This window comes from Puma concolor, chromosome D4 (genome assembly GCF_028749965.1).
Source record: "Puma concolor isolate L17-30 chromosome D4, mPumCon1.1.hap2, whole genome shotgun sequence".
In the NCBI taxonomy this organism is placed as follows: domain Eukaryota; kingdom Metazoa; phylum Chordata; class Mammalia; order Carnivora; family Felidae; genus Puma; species Puma concolor.
Genome location: NC_141679.1, coordinates 76,679,868 through 76,703,049, shown reverse-complemented (window position 1 = coordinate 76,703,049; position 23,182 = coordinate 76,679,868). Strand labels below are relative to the sequence as shown.

At 43.3% G+C, this 23,182-nt stretch overlaps 1 protein-coding gene across 1 annotated transcript in view; it reads right to left on the bottom strand.

The window, feature by feature from the left end:
- Positions 1-23,182, bottom strand: part of PAPPA (pappalysin 1) — a 244,271-nt gene that overhangs the window by 148,395 nt on the left and 72,694 nt on the right. Inside the window, exons 6-7 of the mRNA XM_086683839.1 lie at positions 22,713-22,834; positions 14,700-15,198 (exon numbers count right to left, since the gene is read on the bottom strand). Of these exons, the coding sequence (XP_086539965.1) occupies positions 14,700-15,198; positions 22,713-22,834 (621 nt within the window). The remainder of the gene's footprint in view (positions 1-14,699; positions 15,199-22,712; positions 22,835-23,182) is intronic.

The following is a 23,182-nucleotide window of genomic DNA, read 5'->3' as shown; positions in this document are numbered from 1 at the left end:
CCTGGATAGCATTAAAGAAAGGGGAGAGGAAAGATCTACAAGGGACTCTTGTTTTTCCGGAATGCAACCAAAGGCGATGTGTGACGGCTTCCCCAAACACCCCTGCTGGTGATGGACAGGTCTCTTGATTACAGAGCTGGGGATTGTGACAAGTTGACCGGTCGCCTAGGCCTCTGGGAGCCAAAACACCAGCTACGGTTGGAGGTAAACAAGGCATGCGGCACAGTGTGAAAATCGAGGCCAAGTAGGGGCCAGGGAGTCGAGCGGAGGGACCCAGTGACAGCTGGTGATTGAGGGGCACTAACTGAACACAGTTGTTGAGGACCAGGGGCCAGTAGGGAAAGCAATGTCCTTTCTCCTCCCTGTGGCCTCTCTGGGTGGCCAGCAATTTTATTACTGGCAGAGGGCAAGCCCAGCAGCATTTTCGAATCTGGCACCACATCTAAAACCCTTTGGGGGCTGGGCTTCTCTTTCTTCTCTCCCCCCAGCCCGCCCACCCCATGAATGCTTTGGGTTCGGTGAAAGCCGGCGTGCAGTCAGCAGACTACATTTCCCCTCAAATTTTGAAACCCATGTGCACTTGGGGAAAATGTAATCCTTATGTTTCTGATTCATTTACACTTAACTCATCAAAACGCTATTTTGTAAGAGCTATTTGATGTCCACGAAGCCTTCTAAGCCCTTTTGTAAGCCTTGCGTCTTAGAAGCAGGAAGTCACGTTTCTGACAAGAGGGAGAACTTGAACCTAAAAGGTTGAGTTTGTTTTGAAATGAGGGCGCCTGGAGGGTCACGTGGACCCTGCGCTTGGCCAAATGTGTTCTCTCATTTCCTATACCACCCCCCTCACCAGCGCCAGCTGCCATGACGTGACCGATGTCGGCTCTCTATGACTTCACTCCGAGCATCATCGGAGACTTCTCCGTGATCACAGAGAGCCTGGCTCAAATTTGAGCCCCACGGTTTGGCCAAACTCCAGCACTCTGTTATGTGCGGGAAGGACCACCTGGACTGGGAGTCAGGAGCCCTTGGCTCGATTCCCTGTACTGCCATCACAGGGCTGTGTGCCTCTGAACAAGTGACCTCCTCTCTCTGGCCTTAATTCTCTCAGTGGTCAAGTGTCAGTGCTTCAATGCTCCTTCCAGGTCTGAGAGCTTTTGGGTCTAATTCCTAGATGGGAGGGGGCGTGAGCACTTGAGAATGCTCTCTGCTTAAAAATCTGGAGACAGAGCTGTAGACAAGGAGTGGAGCTCAGGAAGGAAACACAAAAATGCAGAAACAGAGCTGCATGCCTTCAGATACTACTTACTGCAAGTTTCTAATCGTGGGACGGATATGAGAGTCCAGCGAAGGGGAATGAATCGCCCCAAGTCATACAGAAAATTAATGGCAGAGTTCAACTGTTCTGGTATTTTTGACTAACATCCTTGGATGGAAGTTTCCAAATGTTTCAGTTCATAGTACGTTGAAGCTGGGGCAAAAAAACCCTACTTCCCACTCTGACAACAAGAATGTGAGAGCCGGCGTTAGCATGGAAGGCGGGGCACTGCTTTGCATGAGGCACAGGGAGGTGGCCTCTGGCTTGTATTAAAGCCCATGAGTGAATGATTAATCCCGGGCAGAAAACAAAGTCCATGCCTTGTAACGTTATAGGCATTAGTGCTACGGAAGATTAACCCCCTGACCCCCCGGGGGTCCTTTGCAGAACACTGGACTACATTTTGAGAATCAGCGGATGATGCAAACAGGTGGGTTCACAGGTCCTGTCTGCCCATCTCACCACACACACATGCACATACACATGCACACACTCCTACGTGCATGCACACGTGTACACACACTCGTGCGTTCACATGCATGCACACACACACACACACACACACACGCACGCACGTGCATGTGCACATGCACAGGCTCACCTCACTTGCTCCTGAGTCTCTACACAGGGAAGAAATTTTACGGTTCAAAGTGAACTCTAGCTGTGTGCCCGCCACTGATTCATAGCTGGCAACTGGAAGGCACTTTCAAACTGTTCTGCCTCTCGTCCCGACCTACATATGCCTCTACCTCCGCGTTCTGTTTCCGTGATGCCAGTACCCTAGGTGTCTGCCATAACCCACACGCCTGCCTCCTCCCTCTGCCAAGTACGTCCATCCCCTTAGCTCAGTGCATCCAGTTCTCACCACCCCCACCTCATCTCCTGCTTCAGTTCTGACAACGAACAGTGCCTTACTTACCTGACTGTGTCCAATCTGTGTCCCCACCCCTACATTTACCAGAAAGCCACTCATCACCAAAGAACTATCCTGAAACTAAATCTGATCAGGATCCTCTTACCTAACACTTTGTGGCTCCTTACTACCTACCCTCAGGATGAAGCCCAGCCCCTCCAGTACAGTACTCTAGAATCATCGTTACTGGCTTCTCTCAACCTCTCTGACCTCTTTGCTCATCTGGTCTTCCTTAAATTCCACCCCCCTCACCCCATTCTGCCAGGAGAAAGTAGTGTTAACTCCCATCCCTGACTAAATACCCTGGCCTTGGCTTAGGTCCTACCCTTCTCCCAGAGCTTCTCACTGAGCCTTTAAGCCAAGTGGGGAGCTCCTACCTACATGCTTCTTTTACCATAACACCTTCCTCACTATTTTGTTACCCTTGTTTATCTGTCCACTTCTTCTACTAATTAGATGAAGTTTCTAGAGGGCTAGGACTCCCTTATTGACTGGTTTATTTATCCCCACTGCCTAGGACATGGCCTGTTATAAAGACAGTGCTGAATAAACACCTGTTGAATGAAAGGAAGACTTACTTACATCATCTGGCCCAATACCTTTACTTTAAGGATGAGGAAACTGAAGCCCCAAGAGAAGGGACCATGCTATAAGATTCTCTTTGGTCTTTCTGATTCTCTGGTAACTAATCCATCTTGGAAATTAAAAGAGAGGCCTCATACCATATATCATCTGCATCATCTCGAATTTCTGGCTTTATTGTTATGTCACAGGGTTTCTTCATGCATGCATGCCTACATGCATTTATTTACCTACATTTATTGGCCATCTACTTGGTGCCTGGCCTGGCACCAAAAGCTTAGGCTAATGTGGCAAGTACTGCTAGTCCCCACCTCTAGGGTCTCACTGTCTAGACAAAATGCCACTGACCAGGAGAACCACACTGATACATTCTGAAACAGTCCCAAGGAAAGAGCTTGGTAGGCTCTAAGAGAGAGACAGGATGTTAACAAGGAGTTCTGAGAGCCCCAGCATGTCTAGAAGGCTTTCTATAGAACCGGCCAGTCTCTGAGCTCACAGTCCAGACCTGTGGCTAACGGGCCATGCAACCTGTCCCGTCCCCCCCTTACAGCATTAGATGCACTCAGTGCAGATGAGACTTCAAGGAGGGTCCAAACAGACTGTCAGAGCTAGAAATGTCCTTTGAAGTTATATACCTATGTCTTCATTTTACAGAAGGGAGACTGTGGTCCCTAGATGGGGAGTCACGGATCAGGGTCGGAGCAAGTTTTAGGAAATCAATACTGGAATCCTGGTCTCCTGATTCAAGGGTCAGCACTTTGGTGTTTTGTTTTGTTTTGTTTTTTCCTTCTTCTTCTTTTTTTTTTCTTTAGCTTAGTTACAGAGATTAAGTGCAATTTTTCTTTCCCATCTTCTAATCCAACAATGAACCTTAGCAACTCTGATGAGAGTTTCATGGGAAATTGATTCATGTATGTGTCTGTGCATGTCTGTTTTTGCCTTTCACACATACTCTCCAGACTGACCCTGGCCAAGAACAAGCCTAATGAAAACCAAACAATAGAAAGAATCATGAACATTTAAATCTTTATGGTTCCCCAAGATTGCATTGTGTTCTTGCAAGACCATTATCTCATTGTTTTTTTTTAGGACACCCCTCATGAGACTGCATGGACATCACCCGCTTTTTCCAGGGGAAACAGCTGAGACTCAAACCACTGAAAGGATCTGGTCAGGGTCACACAGCAAATCAGCCATGTGCTGGTCCGGGAATCAGGTCTCTTAATTTTGAATTCAGACTCTCTAAAATAATGTCTGAGGTTCCTGTTTGCACAGACACAACATAAACCCACTAAGACCTGCCTGAAGGATTCTCATCATATCTGAGCACAGACTGAATGGATTCTGTCCACTCTTCCTGCCAACGTCCAGTGTGAGATAAATTCCTCCATTCTTTCCACATCTGTAATTACTCTGATGGCTGTTATTTTCCTTCTCTTTCCTATTCATGTATTTGTTTGCTTAAAAATCAGGAATTGGAGAAGCACAACTAAAGTCCAGTCCATCCTACCTACCCCAAGGGCAAACAGCGAGAGAACAAAGAAGTAAGTGATATCAAGACACTCATTACAACCTGATTTCACTAACTCATTGTTTTCCAAAGGGTCTCTTGCCCTACCCCACCCTCTAATAACATACTAAATTAAAATCTATTCTTTTGATTTATATTTCTCTGATAAAGAAGATGTGGAATATATATATCTACATACATACATACAATGGAATATTACTTGGCAAGAATGAACTCTTGCCATTTGCAACAACGTGAATGGAACTAGAATATGCTAAGCAAAATAAGTCAGGCAGAGAAAGACAGACATCATATGATTTCCTTCATATGTGGAATTTATGAAACACAACAGATGAACATAGGAGAAAGGAAGGTAAAATAAGATAAAAACAGAGAGGGAGGCAAACCATAAGAGACTCTTAAATACAGAGAACAGACAGAGGGTTGTAGGAGGGGTGGTGGGTGGGGGAATGAGCTAAATGGGTGATGGGCATTGAGGAGGGCACTTGTTGGGATGAGCACTGGGTGTCATATGTAAGTGACGAATCACTGTTTTCTACTCCTGAAACCAATAGTACACTGTATGTTAACTAACTTGAATTTAAATAAATAAAATTTAAAAAATATATTATTTTATTTCCAGAAATAACATTTCCCTCATTCCAAATACTCATACCTGAAACTTGAAAGTAATTGGGTAACTCCTTAAAACCTTTGCATCCAATATATCACCAAATATGGTTGATTCTACCTTTAAAACATACCTCCAATCCATCTACTCTTCTAGGCAAATAATCATAATTTCTGGTTCAGACTTTAGTAATAACTCCTGGATGGACTTTCTCATTTTCCCTTAATTCTTTTTCATACAGTACCCAGAGGAATTTTATAAAAACACAAATAAATAAATAAATCCAAACAAATAAATCCAAACTCCATAATGTTTGCCCCTGCTTACCTCTACAGTTATGTTTCTGTATATCCCCCCCCCTTTAATTTAAGGAGGAATTATACTCTCTTATGACCTGTCAAAATAATAATCTTCAGCTTGTAATTATATTTTTACTTGGGCTATTATTTAGCCCAGCCCACATGGAGACTGACCTACAATAGGTACTTATTATGGACTGACTGACTGACGGACGGAAGGACACAAGGAAGGAAAGAAGGACACAGGCAGGGAAGGACACAAGGAAGGAAGGAAGGAAGGAAGGAAGGAAGGAAGGAAGGAAGGATGGAAGGGAAGGAGGGAGGGAGGGAGGGAGGGAGGGAGGGAGGGAGGGAGGAAGGAAGGAAGGAAGGAAGGAAGGAAGGAAGGAAGGAAGGAAGGAAGGAAAGAATTTATTAGTAGAGCCTTCTGTCCATCATTTAACCTCTGTGGATCTTACTTAACATCTGTAGAGAAAACACCATAACAACACACTTTAAAATTCAGTAGTGCATCAGACAGACCCATTGAAATTTAGATAAGTCATGTGTTAGCACCAAACAGGGACCCTTCACACTTTCAAAATCATGAAGGTACTTGGAGACAGTAAGCACTTCTATGGCTGCTGCTGGCCCTGGAGATCTGTTGATTTTGCTAAACCCTTTTGCTTACCTTAATGTTCTCAGAACCCATATTTCATTCTGAGAGGTACTTGGCCGAAGACTGACATGAGGGAGTCATAGGTAGATGATGCCCAACTTCTAGAAATAGAGTACAATTGTGCTGACTATATAATCTGCTAGCCTGGGCTAGGAGCAGAGGTATTTATTCTGGGCTTGAAGAAATAGCTCTTACTCCTGATGCTTCTCATCAGTCCTGGCAGGCAGGACATCAGAATGCAGGTAAGACCATGTCAGGTAGGCAGCACAGAGAAGCACCCACTCAGGAAGAGGTCCGACCTGGAGCAGGCATTTCAGCAACATGCTACTGGAAATGCACTTCATCAAGTCTCCTCCTCCTCCTCATCTACTTACATGTTCAAAACAAAAAGGAAAATATTTGTTCTCTTTGGTGTATTTATTCTGTTGCTCCTTGGAAACAAGAAAAGCTAGTTCAAATACTTTTTCTCTCCATCCATCAAGATGCCACCTTATGTGCTGCCTGTCACAGCAATGATTATGCTCAGTAATTTGCAGGAATGCCCTGGGATCAGGCAAGGAGATGTAAAACTGGACTCTAGCATCTATTAATGATGAGATCTTACATAAATAAATGACTTTATCTCTTTGAGTCTCAGCTTCCTCATCTAAAAATAAGGCATACTGACACCTATACCTCATTGGTAGACTTATAAAAATATTGAGCATATTTGAACTATTCACCACATGGTAGTTACTGGTATGATGTTAGTGCTACCTGTAGTAGATGCTACCTGCATATGTGATGGTCGTTAACACCATCTAAATTTAGGCTCCGCTGGGGGCAGAGATTGGGTTGGTTTTTCTAGTCTACTGTATCTTCAGAATGTGACATGGTTCCCATCCAGGAAGCATACTAAATCGAAAAATATGTCAACATACAAGTGATTACACTAGGAATCACTAAGAATAACTTCTTCATAAATGCTAGTTCTCTCTTGACTACCTGTTTCATCCTAGATTCTAATAACATTGCTGAATAAGCAGGGGCACTGGCATTAAAATCCCAGTTTAGGGGCGCCTGGGTGGCGCAGTCGGTTAAGCATCCGACTTCAGCCAGGTCACGATCTCGCGGTCCGTGAGTTCGAGCCCCGCGTCGGGCTCTGGGCTGATGGCTCGGAGCCTGGAGCCTGTTTCCGATTCTGTGTCTCCCTCTCTCTCTGCCCCTCCCCTGTTCATGCTCTGTCTCTCTCTATCCCAAAAATAAATAAACGTTGAAAAAAAAAATTAAAAAAAAAAATCCCAGTTTAGCAGATGGGAAAACTGAGATATGAACAGATTAACCACCAGACATAAATTAAAGACATTAATAGACAAATCACAGAAGAGAAAGTGTAGATACCCAGTAAATACTTGAAACGAGGCTCCCTCAAGATGCTCAATCACAAAAACATCAATGAAAAACCACGTTTTCATCCATCAAATGGGCCAAGACAAAAAACTTTCATTTTGTCAAGTAGTAGTGACAGTGTGGGACAGCAGGTCCTGCCACATGCTGCTGGTGGGATGTGAGCTAGTTCACCCTCTCAGAATGCCACAGAATGTACCCATTAAAATGAAAACGACCTACAGCTTATGACCCAGCAATTCCATCTCTCAATATCAACTCTAGAGAAATGTTCACATGTGCCTACAAGGAGGTTCCTGTAAGAGTTCTGTAAGAGTACAATACAGAGTACTGTAAGTACAGTAAGAGTACTGACTGCAGCATTTGTTTGTAATAGGAAAAATGTGTGAAATAATATAAATGCTCAGCATTAGGGGTATGGTGAAATAACCTGTAGCACACTCCCACTATGGAGTACTGTATAGTACTTAAAAGAAATAAAATAGATTTTAGAACCAAAGTGGATAGATAGCCCAGATTACTACATCCCCCCGCCGACCAGAAAAGTCCACTTTTAGTCTATGATGAAGTATATAGTATAGCATGTTGGTTAATTAATTCATCCTTCCATCCATCCATCCATCCATCCATCCATCCATCCATCCATCCATCCATCCATTCTTCTATCAATGTTTGCTAAGTACCCAACTGGTTTCAAGCATCCATACTAGGACAAACCTCTTAAATGATCAATTCTTTATCATCTTCAAGGTCTTAGCTTAGACATCACCTCTTCTGAGAAACCTTCCTTAACTACCTCAAGCTGGGGTAGATACCCTTCCTATGTTGTCCCACAGCCTCCCTAGGCTCTTCACACTAGAGTGCTTTCCATGCTGCAGGAGAAACACCTGAATCATTGCCTGTTCAGCTCCTTCAAACTGTGTGCTCATGGGGCACCTGTGTAGCTCAGTCAGCTAAGTGCCTAATTCTTAATTTTGGCTCAGGTCATGATCCCACAGTTTATGAGATTGAGACCCATGTCAGGCTCTGTGCTGAGAGTGTAGAGCCTGCTTGGGATTCTCTCTCTCCCTCTCTCTGCCCCTTTCCTGCTCATTCTCGCTCTCTCTCTCTCTCTCTCTCTCTCTCTCAAAAATAAATAAATAAACATTAAAATAAACAATGTGCTCATGAGGTCAGGAATCAGGGCTCTATTCCTAGTTCTAGCACAGTATATGGCATAGCACAGACACTTAGTAAATACTTGCTAAACAACAAATATTACTGAACATGATTATATTTGATTTGCATGATTTGGTCGATGAATGAATTAACAAATGAACACATACAAGAACAAAGAATGGATGAGTCGGGGACATACAGAAAGAGCCAGGAAAAGAAATGGGACTAAAAAAACAATGAGGTGGTGAGTCAGCTTGAGAGCCATAAAAACAGCATGAGAGAGCCACCTGTGTCTTCAGTTGACCCTGATTTGGTCTAAACTTCCTCAATCCTCTGAGGATTAATATGGCATCACATGTCAATGTTATGGCTAAGATCTTTAGGCAAGAGGCATCTTTCCAGAGGTTCCACTTTGTGTTACTGCTGACTCGTTCTTCACTCATTCATTCAACAACCATTCATGAAGCTCTGATGCTGTCACACACTAGCATGTTAAATTTTGTACTTAAGAATCTGAACCAAGTGAGAGAAGAAGGAAAAAAAAAAGAAACAAAAACACAAGCACAGTTAAATATAAGGCAAGCCAAACAGTGATCAAGGACCAAAGATCCTGTTATACAACACCTATGTTCCAAACAGGAGACACTTTTGGTCTCTGTTCAAATATCACCCCATCGGAGGCCTTCCCTTACCACTTCTCTAAAATCACTAAATGCTACCCAACTGCGATATTATGCAATTATTTCTGGTTTGTGCCTCCCAGATACATCGTAGGAATTAATGAGAACAAGGATCTTTTCTGCTCTGTTCACCACTACATCCCTAGTGCTTAGAAAATAGATGGATTCATGGTGGAAATCAAAAAATATTTGCTGAGTGAAGGGACTGATAGATAAACTATAGTTTTTGAGTGGATTGATGGGGTTCTGAGCACATAGAGTCCAGAGGAAGAGATGTGGGATCCAATTTGTAAAATTTGGACTCATATTCACAAGAAACTCCACCCAGATCATGTAAATATCTCCTTTCCTTATGTTTGTTTTCCCCAAGAATTATATTGAGAATGGCAAGAAGGTGAGGCAAAACAGATATTGTGTTGGCAGGTTAACAGGTCTGAACGAGAGAGGAATCAATGGAATAATTAACTGGGATACACACATAAGCCAATTGGGAAAAGTGACTTCTAAGAATATTTCTAGTTGTAAATCAAAAGTCCTAAGCGAGGGGTACAAACATATATGTTCAACCAGAGAATGAATGACTAAGAGCACTTAGCTTTGGAGTTGATAGATTTACATACAACCCCAGGTAGGTGGCTGGATAGCTGTGTAAAGACTGACCTCAGGTCCTCATCCATAATCTAGGATAAGACCACCTACTTTGTGGGGCTGCTGTATAGATTCAATCAAATGAGATTACTTAAGTAACACATTCAGTAAATTCTTGACACATAGTAGGTACTTAGTAAATTACAGCTTCTCCATTTCTCTTCAACCGCCAAACTCTTTCCCATTCTTCATTCAAGAGCCATTCAAAAATATTCACTATCTCCTTTGTGCCAGGAATCATTCTAGGCACTTAGAATGCACTAGCAGACACACAGACAAAAATTCCAGTCCTCAGGAGGTTTATTTTCCTTAATTGCACCTCAATTCTTCCAAGTTTGGGTTAGAAGCCGCTGACTCTTTATCTCTGTTTCTGCCTTTAGGGCATTATATACTGCAGTGACACTGCTTCCCTAACTCTCTTTCTTCCCACAGTGTGACCACCCTGAGCTCAGACTCCATGCCTGTCCATTCATTGTTTATGGTTTGCTTTATACCTCACTTTCTCTAAGCTAAAAAAAAAAAAAAAAAAAAAAAAAAAAAAAAAAAAGGAAGAAGAAGAAGGAAGGAAGGAAAGAAAGTAAGCAAGTAAGTTAGCTTAGTTTTATCCAGAGTCTTTACTTAGAGAAATCTAAAGACTCCATGGAGACCCAAGGAGCATGGTGGCCAGTGCAGGGGCACTTGGCAGTCAAGTTGAGAAAGAGAAGCTCCCCTGCTCTTTCTTCTCAGATAGGTGCCTAAAGAAATTGGCCATGTGACTTGTGCTTCTGGACTCCAAGAGTGGGTCACAGTAACTGACTGAGGTCAAGTGGCCCGTGAGTTGTAGTCTGCCTTCCACTTGCTGTATCTCAAACTTCAGCCAGCCTGGATGCATGTCTGAGCTCCAGAATTCTGCCTTTGCATTAATACCTCAGATGGTGTGGTGCTGTGGTTGACAAGGTGTTATTTGGAATTAGAGGTGGGTTTTAAACCTGACTCTGCCATTACCAGCTGTATTACATTGGATAAATCACTTTTTTGAGCTTCAGCTTTTTCTCTGAGCTTTACCTCCTCATACATATTTGTAAAGCACTTAAAGCAGAGAGAATATCCAGCAAATGGTTGCCATTGTTGTTGTTATTTTTATCATCACCATTATTATTGTCTGCACACTACACATTTCACTAGGGCATCCTAGGGACTCAGTGAGGACCCCTCTGGGTACTGATTCTCATAGTCTCTGCTAAGTCCCTTTTACTACAAAAAAGTGAATGAATCACCTGTCACCTAAGAACAACGTCTACCCACAGCCAAGAGTTTAATGTGTTGGCCCTTCATTTTACAAAGGGGGAAACTGAAGCCGAGAGACGTGATACAACATGTCTTAATAACATATGGTGAATTAGTAGCAGAGTCAATGCTGGTCCCCTTTCCCTCCATCAGTGTCACTTCTCATCCAATAGAGGGGTTTTCATGTAAGGGAGACAGTCCACATTTCTTCTTCATTCTGGCCAAAAGTAATCAGTCTCCTAGAAATGCCCATTGGGTAAGCACAGAAGCCTCTCCCTTCATCAATGTCATACCTTGGGAAACTATCTCTAGTACAGATAACAGAAAGAATAAATATTTTTGCTGAGAGAAAAAAATGAAGACAAAGGTCAAAGGGAATCATGTAATGGGTTGAGTCAGGAAAGAAAAAGAAAGCATTTTTTTCTCTCTCTCCTCTTTTTCTCCAAAACAGTCTTTATATAGAACTTGTATAAGAGCCAATTTATTTGATATGGAAAAAATGTGAAAGCAGCAAAACATACCACACACACACATGCGTGCACGCACACACACACACACACACACACACACACACACACACACACACACACACAAAGAGGTATTTGTGTTGGAGTTCAAAACTCGAATTACCAAAAGATAAAGGAGTTGAAATGGTAGGTTGACTTGGAATGATGTTTTACTTGTTTTAGAGTCTCAGAGAACATTCAGGTCAGGAATGTAGTGTAGTCCAGTCTAGGTCTCCAATAAATTCAATGGGACTCAAGAAAGACATAGAGGAAGTCAATGTAGGCCTCAGTCTAGCCATGTGTCTGAAACATAGCCTAAGAAAGATTTGCTGGTGAATGAAAGAACAAATGGCACATAAAAGTGTGGGTCCGACTAGTGGTGGTTCTGGAAGTAAAGTGGTACAAGACTGTTCATTTTTTATCATGTAGTTAAGGTCTTCAGCACTGAAGTGTGAGTGTCTATAGGAAAGGCGCCAGGTCATTCCTGACATACCCAGATCCCAGTGAACACTCTGGCTCACAGAGTGTTCTCAATACATATTCATAAATTGAGTGAGTATTGGGAACGAAACCTTGGAAATCCCAGAGCCTTATTGATCACTTTGAGCAGTGGCTATTAAACTGTATGTAACCACGGGGCACCTGGGTGGCTCAGTCAGTTAAGCATCTGACTTTGGCTCAGGTCACAATCTCACGGCTCATGAGTTTGAGCCCTACGTCAGGTTCTATGCTGACATTTCAGAGACTGAAGCCTGCTTCAGATTCTATGTCTCCCTTTCTCTCTGCCCCTCCCCAGCTTGCACCCTGTCTCTCTCTTTCAAAAATAAATTAAAAACATTAAAAAAATAAATAAAATAAAATAAATGTAGCCAGTCTTAGAGTAATTTGGGAAGACCCTGTAGGCAAGTTTCTGATCAAGTTGTCTAGGCTGAGATCTAAGGACTTGTCCTAAGTTCTCAGGTGTTGTTGTTGCTCCTGGTCTGGGGCAGGAGAACCTGTTTTAGTGCAGTGGTTCTTAAATGTGACTGCACATTATAATCATCTGGTAATATTTTAAAAGACTTGATGGCCAGGCTTTATCCTCTTTACCAATTAAATAAATGCCTGGGGCATTGGTGGAGGGTGGGAGATGGGGGTGGAGAGGGGATGCTGGCGAAACACAAGTGATTTTAAAGTGCCCCAAGTTTCCATAACATGCACTTGACTTTGAGAACCCCCAGCCTAGTACGTCTTCCTCCTTGTAAATTAAGGCTTCTGAAGCCCCAGAAAGGGTAAGTGATTAGCCTAAGATCCTAGAGCAAATCAATGACTATCTGGGAATGGAACTCAGGGGACTCTCACTTCTTCAGATGGATTTCCACCATTCCACATTTATCAACTCAAGTCAGCTCTCACAGGCACACAACTCCAGGCAAAAAAAAAAAAAAAAAAAAAAAAAAAAGCTGGATTTAAACTGAGGGTGTAAGGCATCTATTCTCTCCATTGTTTTATAAAGAAATTTTAAGTGGATGCATATTTATAGAATTTTACCACTCTAGACAAGCAAGAAGATGAAAGAGACAGAGTTATGGAATATTTTCAAGGCAAGATGATCCTTTAAATTTTAAGTACATTCTCAAACACAAACCAAGTGCTGCCTCTGAGTTCCTGAACAGATGTTCTTTCTTCATCTCTGAGTCAATGAATGGGCAAGGGTCTGCTTGTGATGTGCACGTTAATTGCTGGTATGTAAAAGGGAGTGCTGGAAAAGTATTTGAAAGTGGTTCTGTCTCTTAAAAAGATTAAAAGTTTCCTCCAGAACTTGGTTTCTATTAATGATTGGCTCAGTAAATATTTTCAAGTAGACAGAGCAGAGATTGTGTCTTCTATCGTCTTAGAACCAAAGAAAGTGCCACAAAAAGGCCCATAGAAACCACTGACATGAGCACTGTTATCACACAGAAGAGGGAAGTGAGGCTCAAAGAGACTGACGGGCTAATCTAAAATTAGTAAGTGGACCGGCTGGGGCTAAACCAAGGCATCTGACTTCCGAGCTATTGCTCTTTCCAGTACTCAAAGTGTTCCCTACCAATGTCCTTTGCACTTACAGCAGATATTCAACAAAAGTGTGGTGATTAACTTCGTAGATTTCTCGGTACCCAAGTTAGGTGGTGAAAGCACCCTCATTTGTTGGATTAAAGCAGAAGTTGGAATCACATCTTTAAGTGAACACTGGTCGAAGGCACTGGCTTAGGAATCAGGACAGAACCTGATCTTACCACTTTCTAACTATGTGACCTTGGACAAGTGACTTCACGTCTTGAATCTGTTGCACCTTTCTTTGTAAAACAAGAAGGGTAACTGGGCTGGTTTGTGGAGAGGATGAAATAAATGAGTAGAAGATGCAAAGATCTCAGCCCATTGTCTGGCACACAGGCAAAGCACTAATGAGGTCACTGTAAGGTGGCCTCTCAGAAAACATAAAACCTGACGATGTTGGAGGAAAAGGTAGCTTGAGAAATGAATATTAAGGATGAGCACTATCTCGCATAAAAGCCGTGAGCATCCCAAAAGGATCTTGGAGACCTAGAGCTTCAAGGACTCTTAAGGATCAAATGGGTTTGAACCTCTCTTCCACTTTGGAAAAGGAAACAAAACAAGGACTGTGGCAGGTGATGTTCACCTTCCAAGAACATTCTCATGCAGATACACAGAACCATGCTCAATTCCCAGGCAACCTGCTACTTAACTTCACGCCCTTCTCATTCACTGAAAAAGCAATCCGAATGCATGAATCTTCAATAAAATATAAAAAGGAAATCATTAGCAAACTTCCATTCTTCCAATTTCATGAGTAATACCTGACTTACTCATTGCTAATCTTATACAGCCTCCTTCATTTAATTGTTGGGAAAACCAAGAGAGGTCTGGGAATCTTAGAGTTATGTTAGAGCTCTCCCCAAATTCCAGACCTCCTGGTTACTTGTGCTTCGCCATTCTCACCATATCAACTCTGCCTTATTAAGACCGTTCCACACCCACTGCCAGGTTATGAATCCCTAGAAGTGAATCTGTCTGTGATGAATGTTTTTCCAAGACAGGCCTTTCTGACACTCCTTACATTTGCCCACCCACAAGACCACCTCCTTATCCAGAGAGTGCACTTACGTGTCCATGAATCTTCTATTGAGGTGTAGAAGGGAGGCCACATCCACCTGGAGAGGAGGGTCCCGGACCACCTTGTACTGCAGGGGCTTACACTCTAGGCAGAGCGGGCTGTCAGCAACGGAGGTCAACATGGCCGCATCAATCTCCAGGTGCTCATCCAATGTGTAGATCTGGATGCCGTACACCTCCTCACCCACATCCCGGAGTTTGATGGTCAATGGGACATCGCAGAAGACGTTCTGAGGGCCCAGGGAGATGTTCTTCCCACTGACAGTCAATAGTTTGATGTCATTGACAGCCCCACTAGAGTCCCAGTCAGTGGAGACAAAGGTTACCCATATGGTTAAAGACTCAGGGACCAAAGGGTAGCGAAATTCCAGTTCAAGGTAGCAGCCCTGTGGCTCAGGGCAGGCTGGAGGGACTGTGTGTGGGTTGACAGCTGAATTTGGGCTCCAGGTGCGGACACTGGACTTACAGGGCTGTTCAACATCTGGATGACCTATGGAGAAGAGATGAGGGTATGAGTTCCTGAAAGCCCTTCAGTCTGGTCCTTGGAGCTTCCGGTACACAGTAGGAGAGACTGGTCTGACTAGAGCTCAGACAGAGGTGAAAAGAGAGGGAAGATTCTCAGTGTTTTGGTGAATCAGTTGTATGCAAAGCATCCAGCCCATCTCCACCCTTGCAATACAGATCTTGGATAAATCACAAAACATTTGCTCACAACTACATTCAAGTAAGTGTCTTACTATTGAGTCAATTCCCTAACTTTCTTTCTTCATTCCCTACTTGCAGGCTTTGCTGCCCCAGATGGAAAGAAGGAAGGGACACACATTTGCTTAACACACATTTGCTAAACATCGCCTGAACTTGCTTATTTCTTGCAAAGACTCATCTCAGAGGTGAGGCAACTAAGGCTCAGAAATGTGGAGTGGACTGATCAAAGTCTCACAGCTTGATGTGAAGGTCAGTCAGCATTGGAACCCAGTTTTGTCTCATCTTGAAGTTCATACTCTTTATTCTCCCTACTGCATGCAGAGGCCACAAAAATAAACTAGAATCCTTATAGTACTGCTTTCAGTACAACCTGCTTCAAATGACAGAAGAACCAGAAACCTCCAGCAAAGAAGAGATGAGTGCAGATAGTTCCTCCCATTGGATTGAGGATTCTGGGAGGGAAACTGTGTAGAACCATGAATGACAGAACTGGAAGGCAGCCCTGGAGCCATCTTATCTCTCCTCCTCCTCTTTACCACATGAGGTCATTCCATACCACTGAGCTTCTCAGAGCTCTGTCCAGTCTGACTCAGGAAAGGGGAGGGTTGGGTGAGGCAGGGGAGGGGGGAGAAGGAAGGAGGGATTCTTCTACTCTTTCCCCAGGGAGACAATGCCTCATCCCCACTGATCTCAGCCTGCAGTGACTTCTGAATTTTTCTCTGATGAGATCATGTAGTCCTAGACCCTTAGAGAGCTCTCCTTTGCACTGCTGAGAAAAGTAATCATGACTCTGTAATGATCAGCTCTGATTTGTTTAAGGGAATCTAACAAGAGATACAGATCACTGGTGAGGGTAGGACGCAGGATCTCAAGTTGTCCTATCAGCCACACTTTTTTTCCATCTTTTGGTGGCAAGTGGGATGCTGGGTATTTATAAATCAAAAGGGAAAAGGCAATCTTTGCTGGAAATGGATTTGTGGTAGTGTTACAGCATCATAGGAATTGCAATGTGAAAACTAGAAAACCATTTTGGGTAGAAAAGCTATTCCAGTGAAGACTATAAAAATGCCTCCAATCTCCATGCCTCTGCCCAGCCAAGGGAGAAGAGAGAAGACATCAAGTGGAGATGGAGAAGAGAAAAAGAAAAGAAAGTGGGTGGGTGGGGGCGGTTGAGAAGAATTCAAAAGACTTTTTAGATAGAACACATCAGAGCAGGAATAAATGGATATAACTACTCCACCATTCCTAGGCAAGGTTCATCCATTTCAGCAAATGCTGGCTAGAAGTGACCAGTGATTTAAGTCAAAGGCACAAATAAGACTCCCTAGTGAGGCTGAAGCTTTTCTTCGTGTCGACTCTCCAACCCGATGGAGTCCCTGATTGTCTTAGCTTTATGAGTTGTTGGCACATACATTATCATTTATTCACCGAGCTTTCCTGAGGGCAACATTTTAATGTATATGGAGCACATTCCCTAGCCATTAATGTATTCATCTGTTTGTCACCAAGATCCTGTAAGACAGTTATCATTTTTGTCTCTCATATCTCTGTTTCACTCAATGACAGGTAGCCTTTATTTAATATAGTACCTGGTCCATAGACAGTGATGATAGTGGATATTCAATAAATATTTGTTAAATGAAGAATCTTCTATCTTGCTAATATGGAGTTAAAAAAGCAGCGAGCACTTTGTGGAATGCAGAAGCCCATTGCGTTATGGTGAGTGCCAGGTGAACATTCCACCTCCTCCTCGCACTTTCTCTTGGAACTGGAAAAGGATGCAACAATCTTTCTCCTTCCTTGGAGAAAACGGCTATCAGTGATGGGAGCCACAACAGAGCAAAGATGACAAATGTGTCTGTCCCCTGCCTTCTCCCTGATTTCTTGTTAATCAACAGAGGGACCAAATGCTTTTCAAAGGACAGTAAGGTGAGCCTGGACCTTACAGTCAAGTAGGTAAAGAGGAATGGAGATCTTAGCAAAGCTTGTGCTTGTACTGTCATCAGAGACAAACTTTTACATGTCAAAAAGAGCCTCAGGGTTATAGAGTCCAGCCATCACCAATGCAGCAACCCCTTGAACCATGCCAGGCTCCACGGACTGACCATCCTGAGTTCGGTGCCACGCCAAACATGTTACATGCCTCATTTTTGCAATAAGTCTATGGCACAGGTCTTAAGAAACTCATTTTCCAGAAGAGGGAACTGAGACTCAGATGGTTAAGTCACTCCCTGATGGGGAGCAGAATATTATGTGATACTGTTCATCCAGGCAGCATGCCAAACTTTGAAGCAATGGAAGCTGGGCTGAACTATAAGCTCATTGTGTCCTCTACTCTGATGATACCTACCTCACAGGGGTGCTATAAAACTCAAAATGGGATGGTATACTTATTAGATGTCACAAATAGATTAGCTCTGTTATGAAACATAAGGAGGAAGGAACGGGGAAAAGCTTGGGAGGAAGAGGTAGTCTAAGCAAAGAGAACAGCTGAGAGTGAACAGGAACAAAGATGACTATGGTTGTGAGTGCAAGGGAGAGTAGCAAGTGGTGAGGCCAGAAAGCTAAACATAACCCAGATACTGGAGAGTCTTGTATGGCGCTTTAAAGAAACTGCACTTTATACTGAGAAGGATGGAGGGGCTAGTGAAAAATTTTAAGCAAACAAGTGAAAATTATCTTTTAGCAAAACCACTTTTTAGAGTCACAGATACTATCTATCCATCTATGTATTTGTCCATCTATCTGTCCGCCTGTCCATCCATCCATCCATCCATCCATCCATCCATCCATCCGTCCATCCATCTGTCCGTCCAAAGAATGATTACTGACTGCCTGGTCTGTGCCTAGTGCTAGGCTAGTCCCTGGGAAAACAGGTTTCTATACACATGGCCTCTGCCCCCATGGAGCTTCTAGTCTAGTGAAACCAGGTGAGAAATGATTGTACTAACACAGACAATCACACCTGTGGCTTGGACAAGGGACCCTAAAAAGAGATGAGGACCAACCCAAAGTGCCTAAGAGGGAAAAAATGAACAAGGCTAGAAAGTTGACTGGGAGTGACTGTGAGGCAGGGAAAAGGGCAGAGAAAAGGGGGAAAGGGAGGAGAAGGGAAGGAAGGAAGGAGGAAAAAAGTAAGAAGGAAGGGGGAAGAAAGAAAAGCATGAAAGTACTGTTACTTCATTATTAATACCTACCCTTTTGTATATACGGTGATTACATGAAAAGGTACATGTTGATACAAGCTGTGCACTAGAAATGAGGCTACATATGTGTGAAATATATTTATATATACTTATGCTGATTTAAATGTACATTTATGAAGATCCATACAGACATCTATTATATATCTTTGTGTATAAACCCTGCAGCTGTTGACACAAATATAGTTATAAAAACTTAGTGCCGAGTTTTTCCAGATGAATACTTCAGCACACCTGAAATATTATGGGCAGAAAAATGGGGGAAAGGACTCACACAGATAAGAAAAAATGAAAACAGCTAGTGCCATGTGTCACTCTCACGGAAAACCCAACATTTGCAAGGTGTTACATGCTTGGACATGTGATCTTACCAGAGATGTGAGTTGATAAGGCTTAACTATCTCAGTCCTGGGTGACAAGTGTCCATGGTATTAAACACCTCAAGAAACACTCAACTCTGAAATACAGTTTTTGCTCAAGATATAGGAAAACAGGGTTTCTTCTGAGTCCAATCACCTTCTGTGGCCAAAGGCAAGAATTTCTGTGACTGTATTTATCTGAAGTTCATGGAACAGAGTTAATGGAACACCACATATGTGCAATAAATATTTGTTAAATGATAAATATTCTATCTTATTAATGTGGGGTTAAAATAAAGAAGTTACAGCTCTGTGGAATATTAGAGCTAGAGAGAACGTTTATTCTGTGCATGAGATGCTATCTTCAGAGAAGCTAAGTGACTCATTCAAGGGCACAGAGCACATTAATGTTGGGGCTCAGACCAAGGTCCAGTCCTCTTTATCCCCCCACCCCAAAGATCTGTCTGGCATTGCTCATGGATTTGAGAGTTTTATGTTAGTTTGGGAAGCCTAAAAACTTAAACATGCAAAGATAAATAGGATGAAAATGAGTTGAGAAATATATTGCAGAGTTTGGCTCATGGAAAAGTTTATTTCTTCAAGGATATTAAAAGGGTCTCAGCCAAAAGGATCACACAGCCTGTAATAGGATGCTCTAAAAAAAGAACAGTGTCTTTTCCTGGCCTGCATGCACTAAATTTACATATTCTGAAGGAAAACCCAAGGCTGCTGGGTTTCCTTGCATGCCTGAGTCAGCTCAGGGAACGAGGGGGCTCAGCACTTCCAGTTGAACTCTGCTCTACATATCGTGCTTTAAGAAGGTCAACAGCAAACCAGGAACAGACTTAACCGATTGACAGTTGGGTTGGATGGAGGTGTGGGGAGATGTCTGAAAATTATTTCATTCATGCAACTGGTAGAACAAACCAAGATGTTTTAGCCAGAGAAGTCTCAGTGGAGAGTCTTGCTGATTATACCTCCTAAATATCTCTCAATTCCATTGACTTCTCTCCATTTCTCACTGCCACGGACCACACCCCGGCCACCACCATCCCTATTCCAGATTCCTGCAACAGCCACTGCTCCCTTTCCCCCAGCACACACTCCTCAGGCTCTTCACCACAGAGCAACCCACGCAATCTTGACAACATGTACATCTCACCATGCAACAGACTCCTGCCAAGGCATGTGGTGCCTCCTTGCTGCCCTCAGTAAAAACCCATCGTTATCCACTCATTATAGAACACTCAGTCCAACCTTCCCCGACTCCACACCTTACTCTTCATGCTCCAAACCCTCTTAATCTCTCAGAGCATTACTGAAGACCTTCTGTTTATGAGGGTTACATCTACTAGTAGTTGCCATACTATCAATGAAAACTGAGAAACTTTAGAACACAAAAACACATACGCATGTGCTCTATTAGCTATTGGAGCAGTAATAACATCGCATTCCATGAAGGACGGGAAAGCTCCATTCTCATGAGAGACTGGGAGTGGAAATGGTAATCAGTATCATAGAATCATTATGAAAATAATTTTGGTCTTTGAGGATACCCTATGAAGTCTCTAGGAATGCCATAATCCTCCAGATCAGACTCAAAAAACCACTGTTCTAAACATACCCAGTTTCTTTCATGTTGTCAAATGTGCCTTGCTCACTGGCGTGGTGACATTTCCTGGGTGGCCTTAGTCTCAGTTCTACATGAGGCCAGCTTCTCACTGCTCCCCCCAGCACTCTGTGCTTCGATCAGCATGGGCCTCACTGCACTGGATGGTTACCATCCAGCACCCCTGTTAGATGGCCAGCTCCGCCTTGCCCCATGCACCCAGCACAGTGCCAGGCACACAGTTCCTACAGTGGTCACAGGTGAGACTTGTTCATTCTGTGCGCACACAATGTGTTGTCAGCTGGAAGAAACATGCATTTTCTTCCAGGAAAACCCAAAGTGGGTTCTGCTGGCATGGAAAAGTCACGACTGTGGATTTCAGGAAGAACTTTCTAACGAATGGAAGGCCAAGGAATGTATGAGCTGGTGCTAGGAGAGCCTCAGTAAGGGAGGGCAGGAGGGGGATTCCTGCACTGGGTGGGAACTGGGGCTGGATGACCTAGCCACCCCTTCCAAGTCTGACAGCCTGTGATTCTGTGAGGCTGAACTGAGGGCTTCTCCCAGACATCCCTCTTGCTTTACATTCCAGATGGATTTGTTTAGAGTTCCCAAGTTCAGCTCTCATTTTTATTTTAAGCTACTTTAGAAGATAACAAAGTACAGTGCTGTCATTTTTCTCCTTCACTTTCCTCTCTGATCCCTCTCCCTTGCTTTATTCTCTGGCTTTTTCTTTCCAACCTCCTTTCTAAAAATATAAAGGAAAAGAGGGGAGTTCTCACTGAACCTCAGTGAGGAATCAGATTCTGCTCCCTCTGATGGACTGTGGTCCCCACCCAGGGACCATGGACATGAGCTGCCCTGCACAGAAGCAAGAGGGACCGGGCGGTTGGGGGGGGGGGGCGGAGTTCTAAGCGGAAGTCTCTGAGGGTAAGGGAGAACATGGGGTCTCTGCCAGCCTAGCTTCAGACACTAGATCTGAGCCCTAAAGAAGGGGACATTGCAAAAGGAAACTGAGTAGGGAACTTTCCATGAGATTCTGTTAAGTTCCAAGTGGCTGCTGCAAAGCCAAGTGACCATGGAACAAAGAATTGGGTAAAAGGCACTCTCTTAATTTCTGTAGAAAACCCAGTAGATCTGGCAGTGTGCAGAACTAGAAGACAGCACAGAGACTGTTAGCCCTAGGGAGGTCTGGGAGACCCCCAGACGGGGAGGGTCTGGTCATGGGGAGAGCCCACAACAGTGGCAATCACGAGGTGCTTCCCTCAAGTGTCTTGCTGATAAATGGATCCCAAAAAGGAGGGTACATGGCAGAAAACATTGAGAGGGATAGCTGTGGTGTATATGTGGATGCCCTGGGGATTCTCAGAAACAACCAAAGAAGATAAAGACTACTGAAACCTTGACCAACCCCCGCCCCCCGCCCCCCCCCCCCCCAGGTATGTGTGCTGATTCTAAGGTGATCTTGAACCAACACGCTGTCGGGGTCAGGAGGCGTGTATAAACACACATACAAGCTGTGTCTTTATCAGGTGTGTGGCCTCAGGCACTTGTTCACTATCTCAGCACCTTGGTTTCCTCAAATTTAAAGTGGGATGTCAAACCTAACACAGTGAAGAGTTCAAAGACTGTGTTGAATCGACACATGAGTATTGGCCTTGATCTTGGCCGAAAGGTGCAAACTTCTAGTTGTACGATGGATAAATTCTGGAGTTTTAATATACAACATGGGGACTCTAGTGAATAATATTGTATCATACACTTGAAAATTGCCTAGAGAGTAGATCTTATATGTTCTCACCACAAAAAACAAAAAAGTATGAGATGATGGATGTGTAAACTAACCTTACTGTGGTAATTACTTCACAATGATACATGTATCAAATCATCACTTTGTACAATGTGATGTTAGATGTCAAAAATGTCTCAAAAACACTTGGGGGAAAAGACAAAAATAAAATTTTAAAAAATAAAATTAATAAAAGAATAAAATTATAAAAATAAATAAATAAATAATAAAATAAAATTTAAAAACTTGGCCTTGAAGATTCCATAAAGATCAAATGAGATAGTATGTAAAGAATTGTTCTTTGTACCCCTAACCTGTAAATGAGCTTCCAGGTGGCCTTACCTTCTGCTTCCCGAGGACTCCAGTGTCCTGATGGGCCACAGGGCATCGGGGAGGAGGCATTAATGGCATACTGCACCAGGATTCTCCCTTCCAGACAAAGTTCACATGCTGATCCCAATTCTCTAGGAGGCCAAGGAAAGAAGGGAAATGCACTGACTTAGGAATGGTTGAATGAGCTCCTGATCCAGGGCAGAAGACACAACAATTCCACATTACCCTATCCTCCTTATCCTCGCCAAAGATTCCAGAATATGAGCATAAGTGAAATTCCTCCCCAGTGTTCAGCAAAGATCTTATTTAGGCCTATGTGGTTTCTGTCATAACGATAGATACACTTGTTTAATTTCAAGCAGTACAGAATCAACAGGCCAACTACTTACTACCTGTACTAATCTTAGTTTCATCAGACATTCAAGGCTCCACTGAGGACTTGATGTGTGCTTGTGAAAAAATCTTTAGTCCCATTTAAC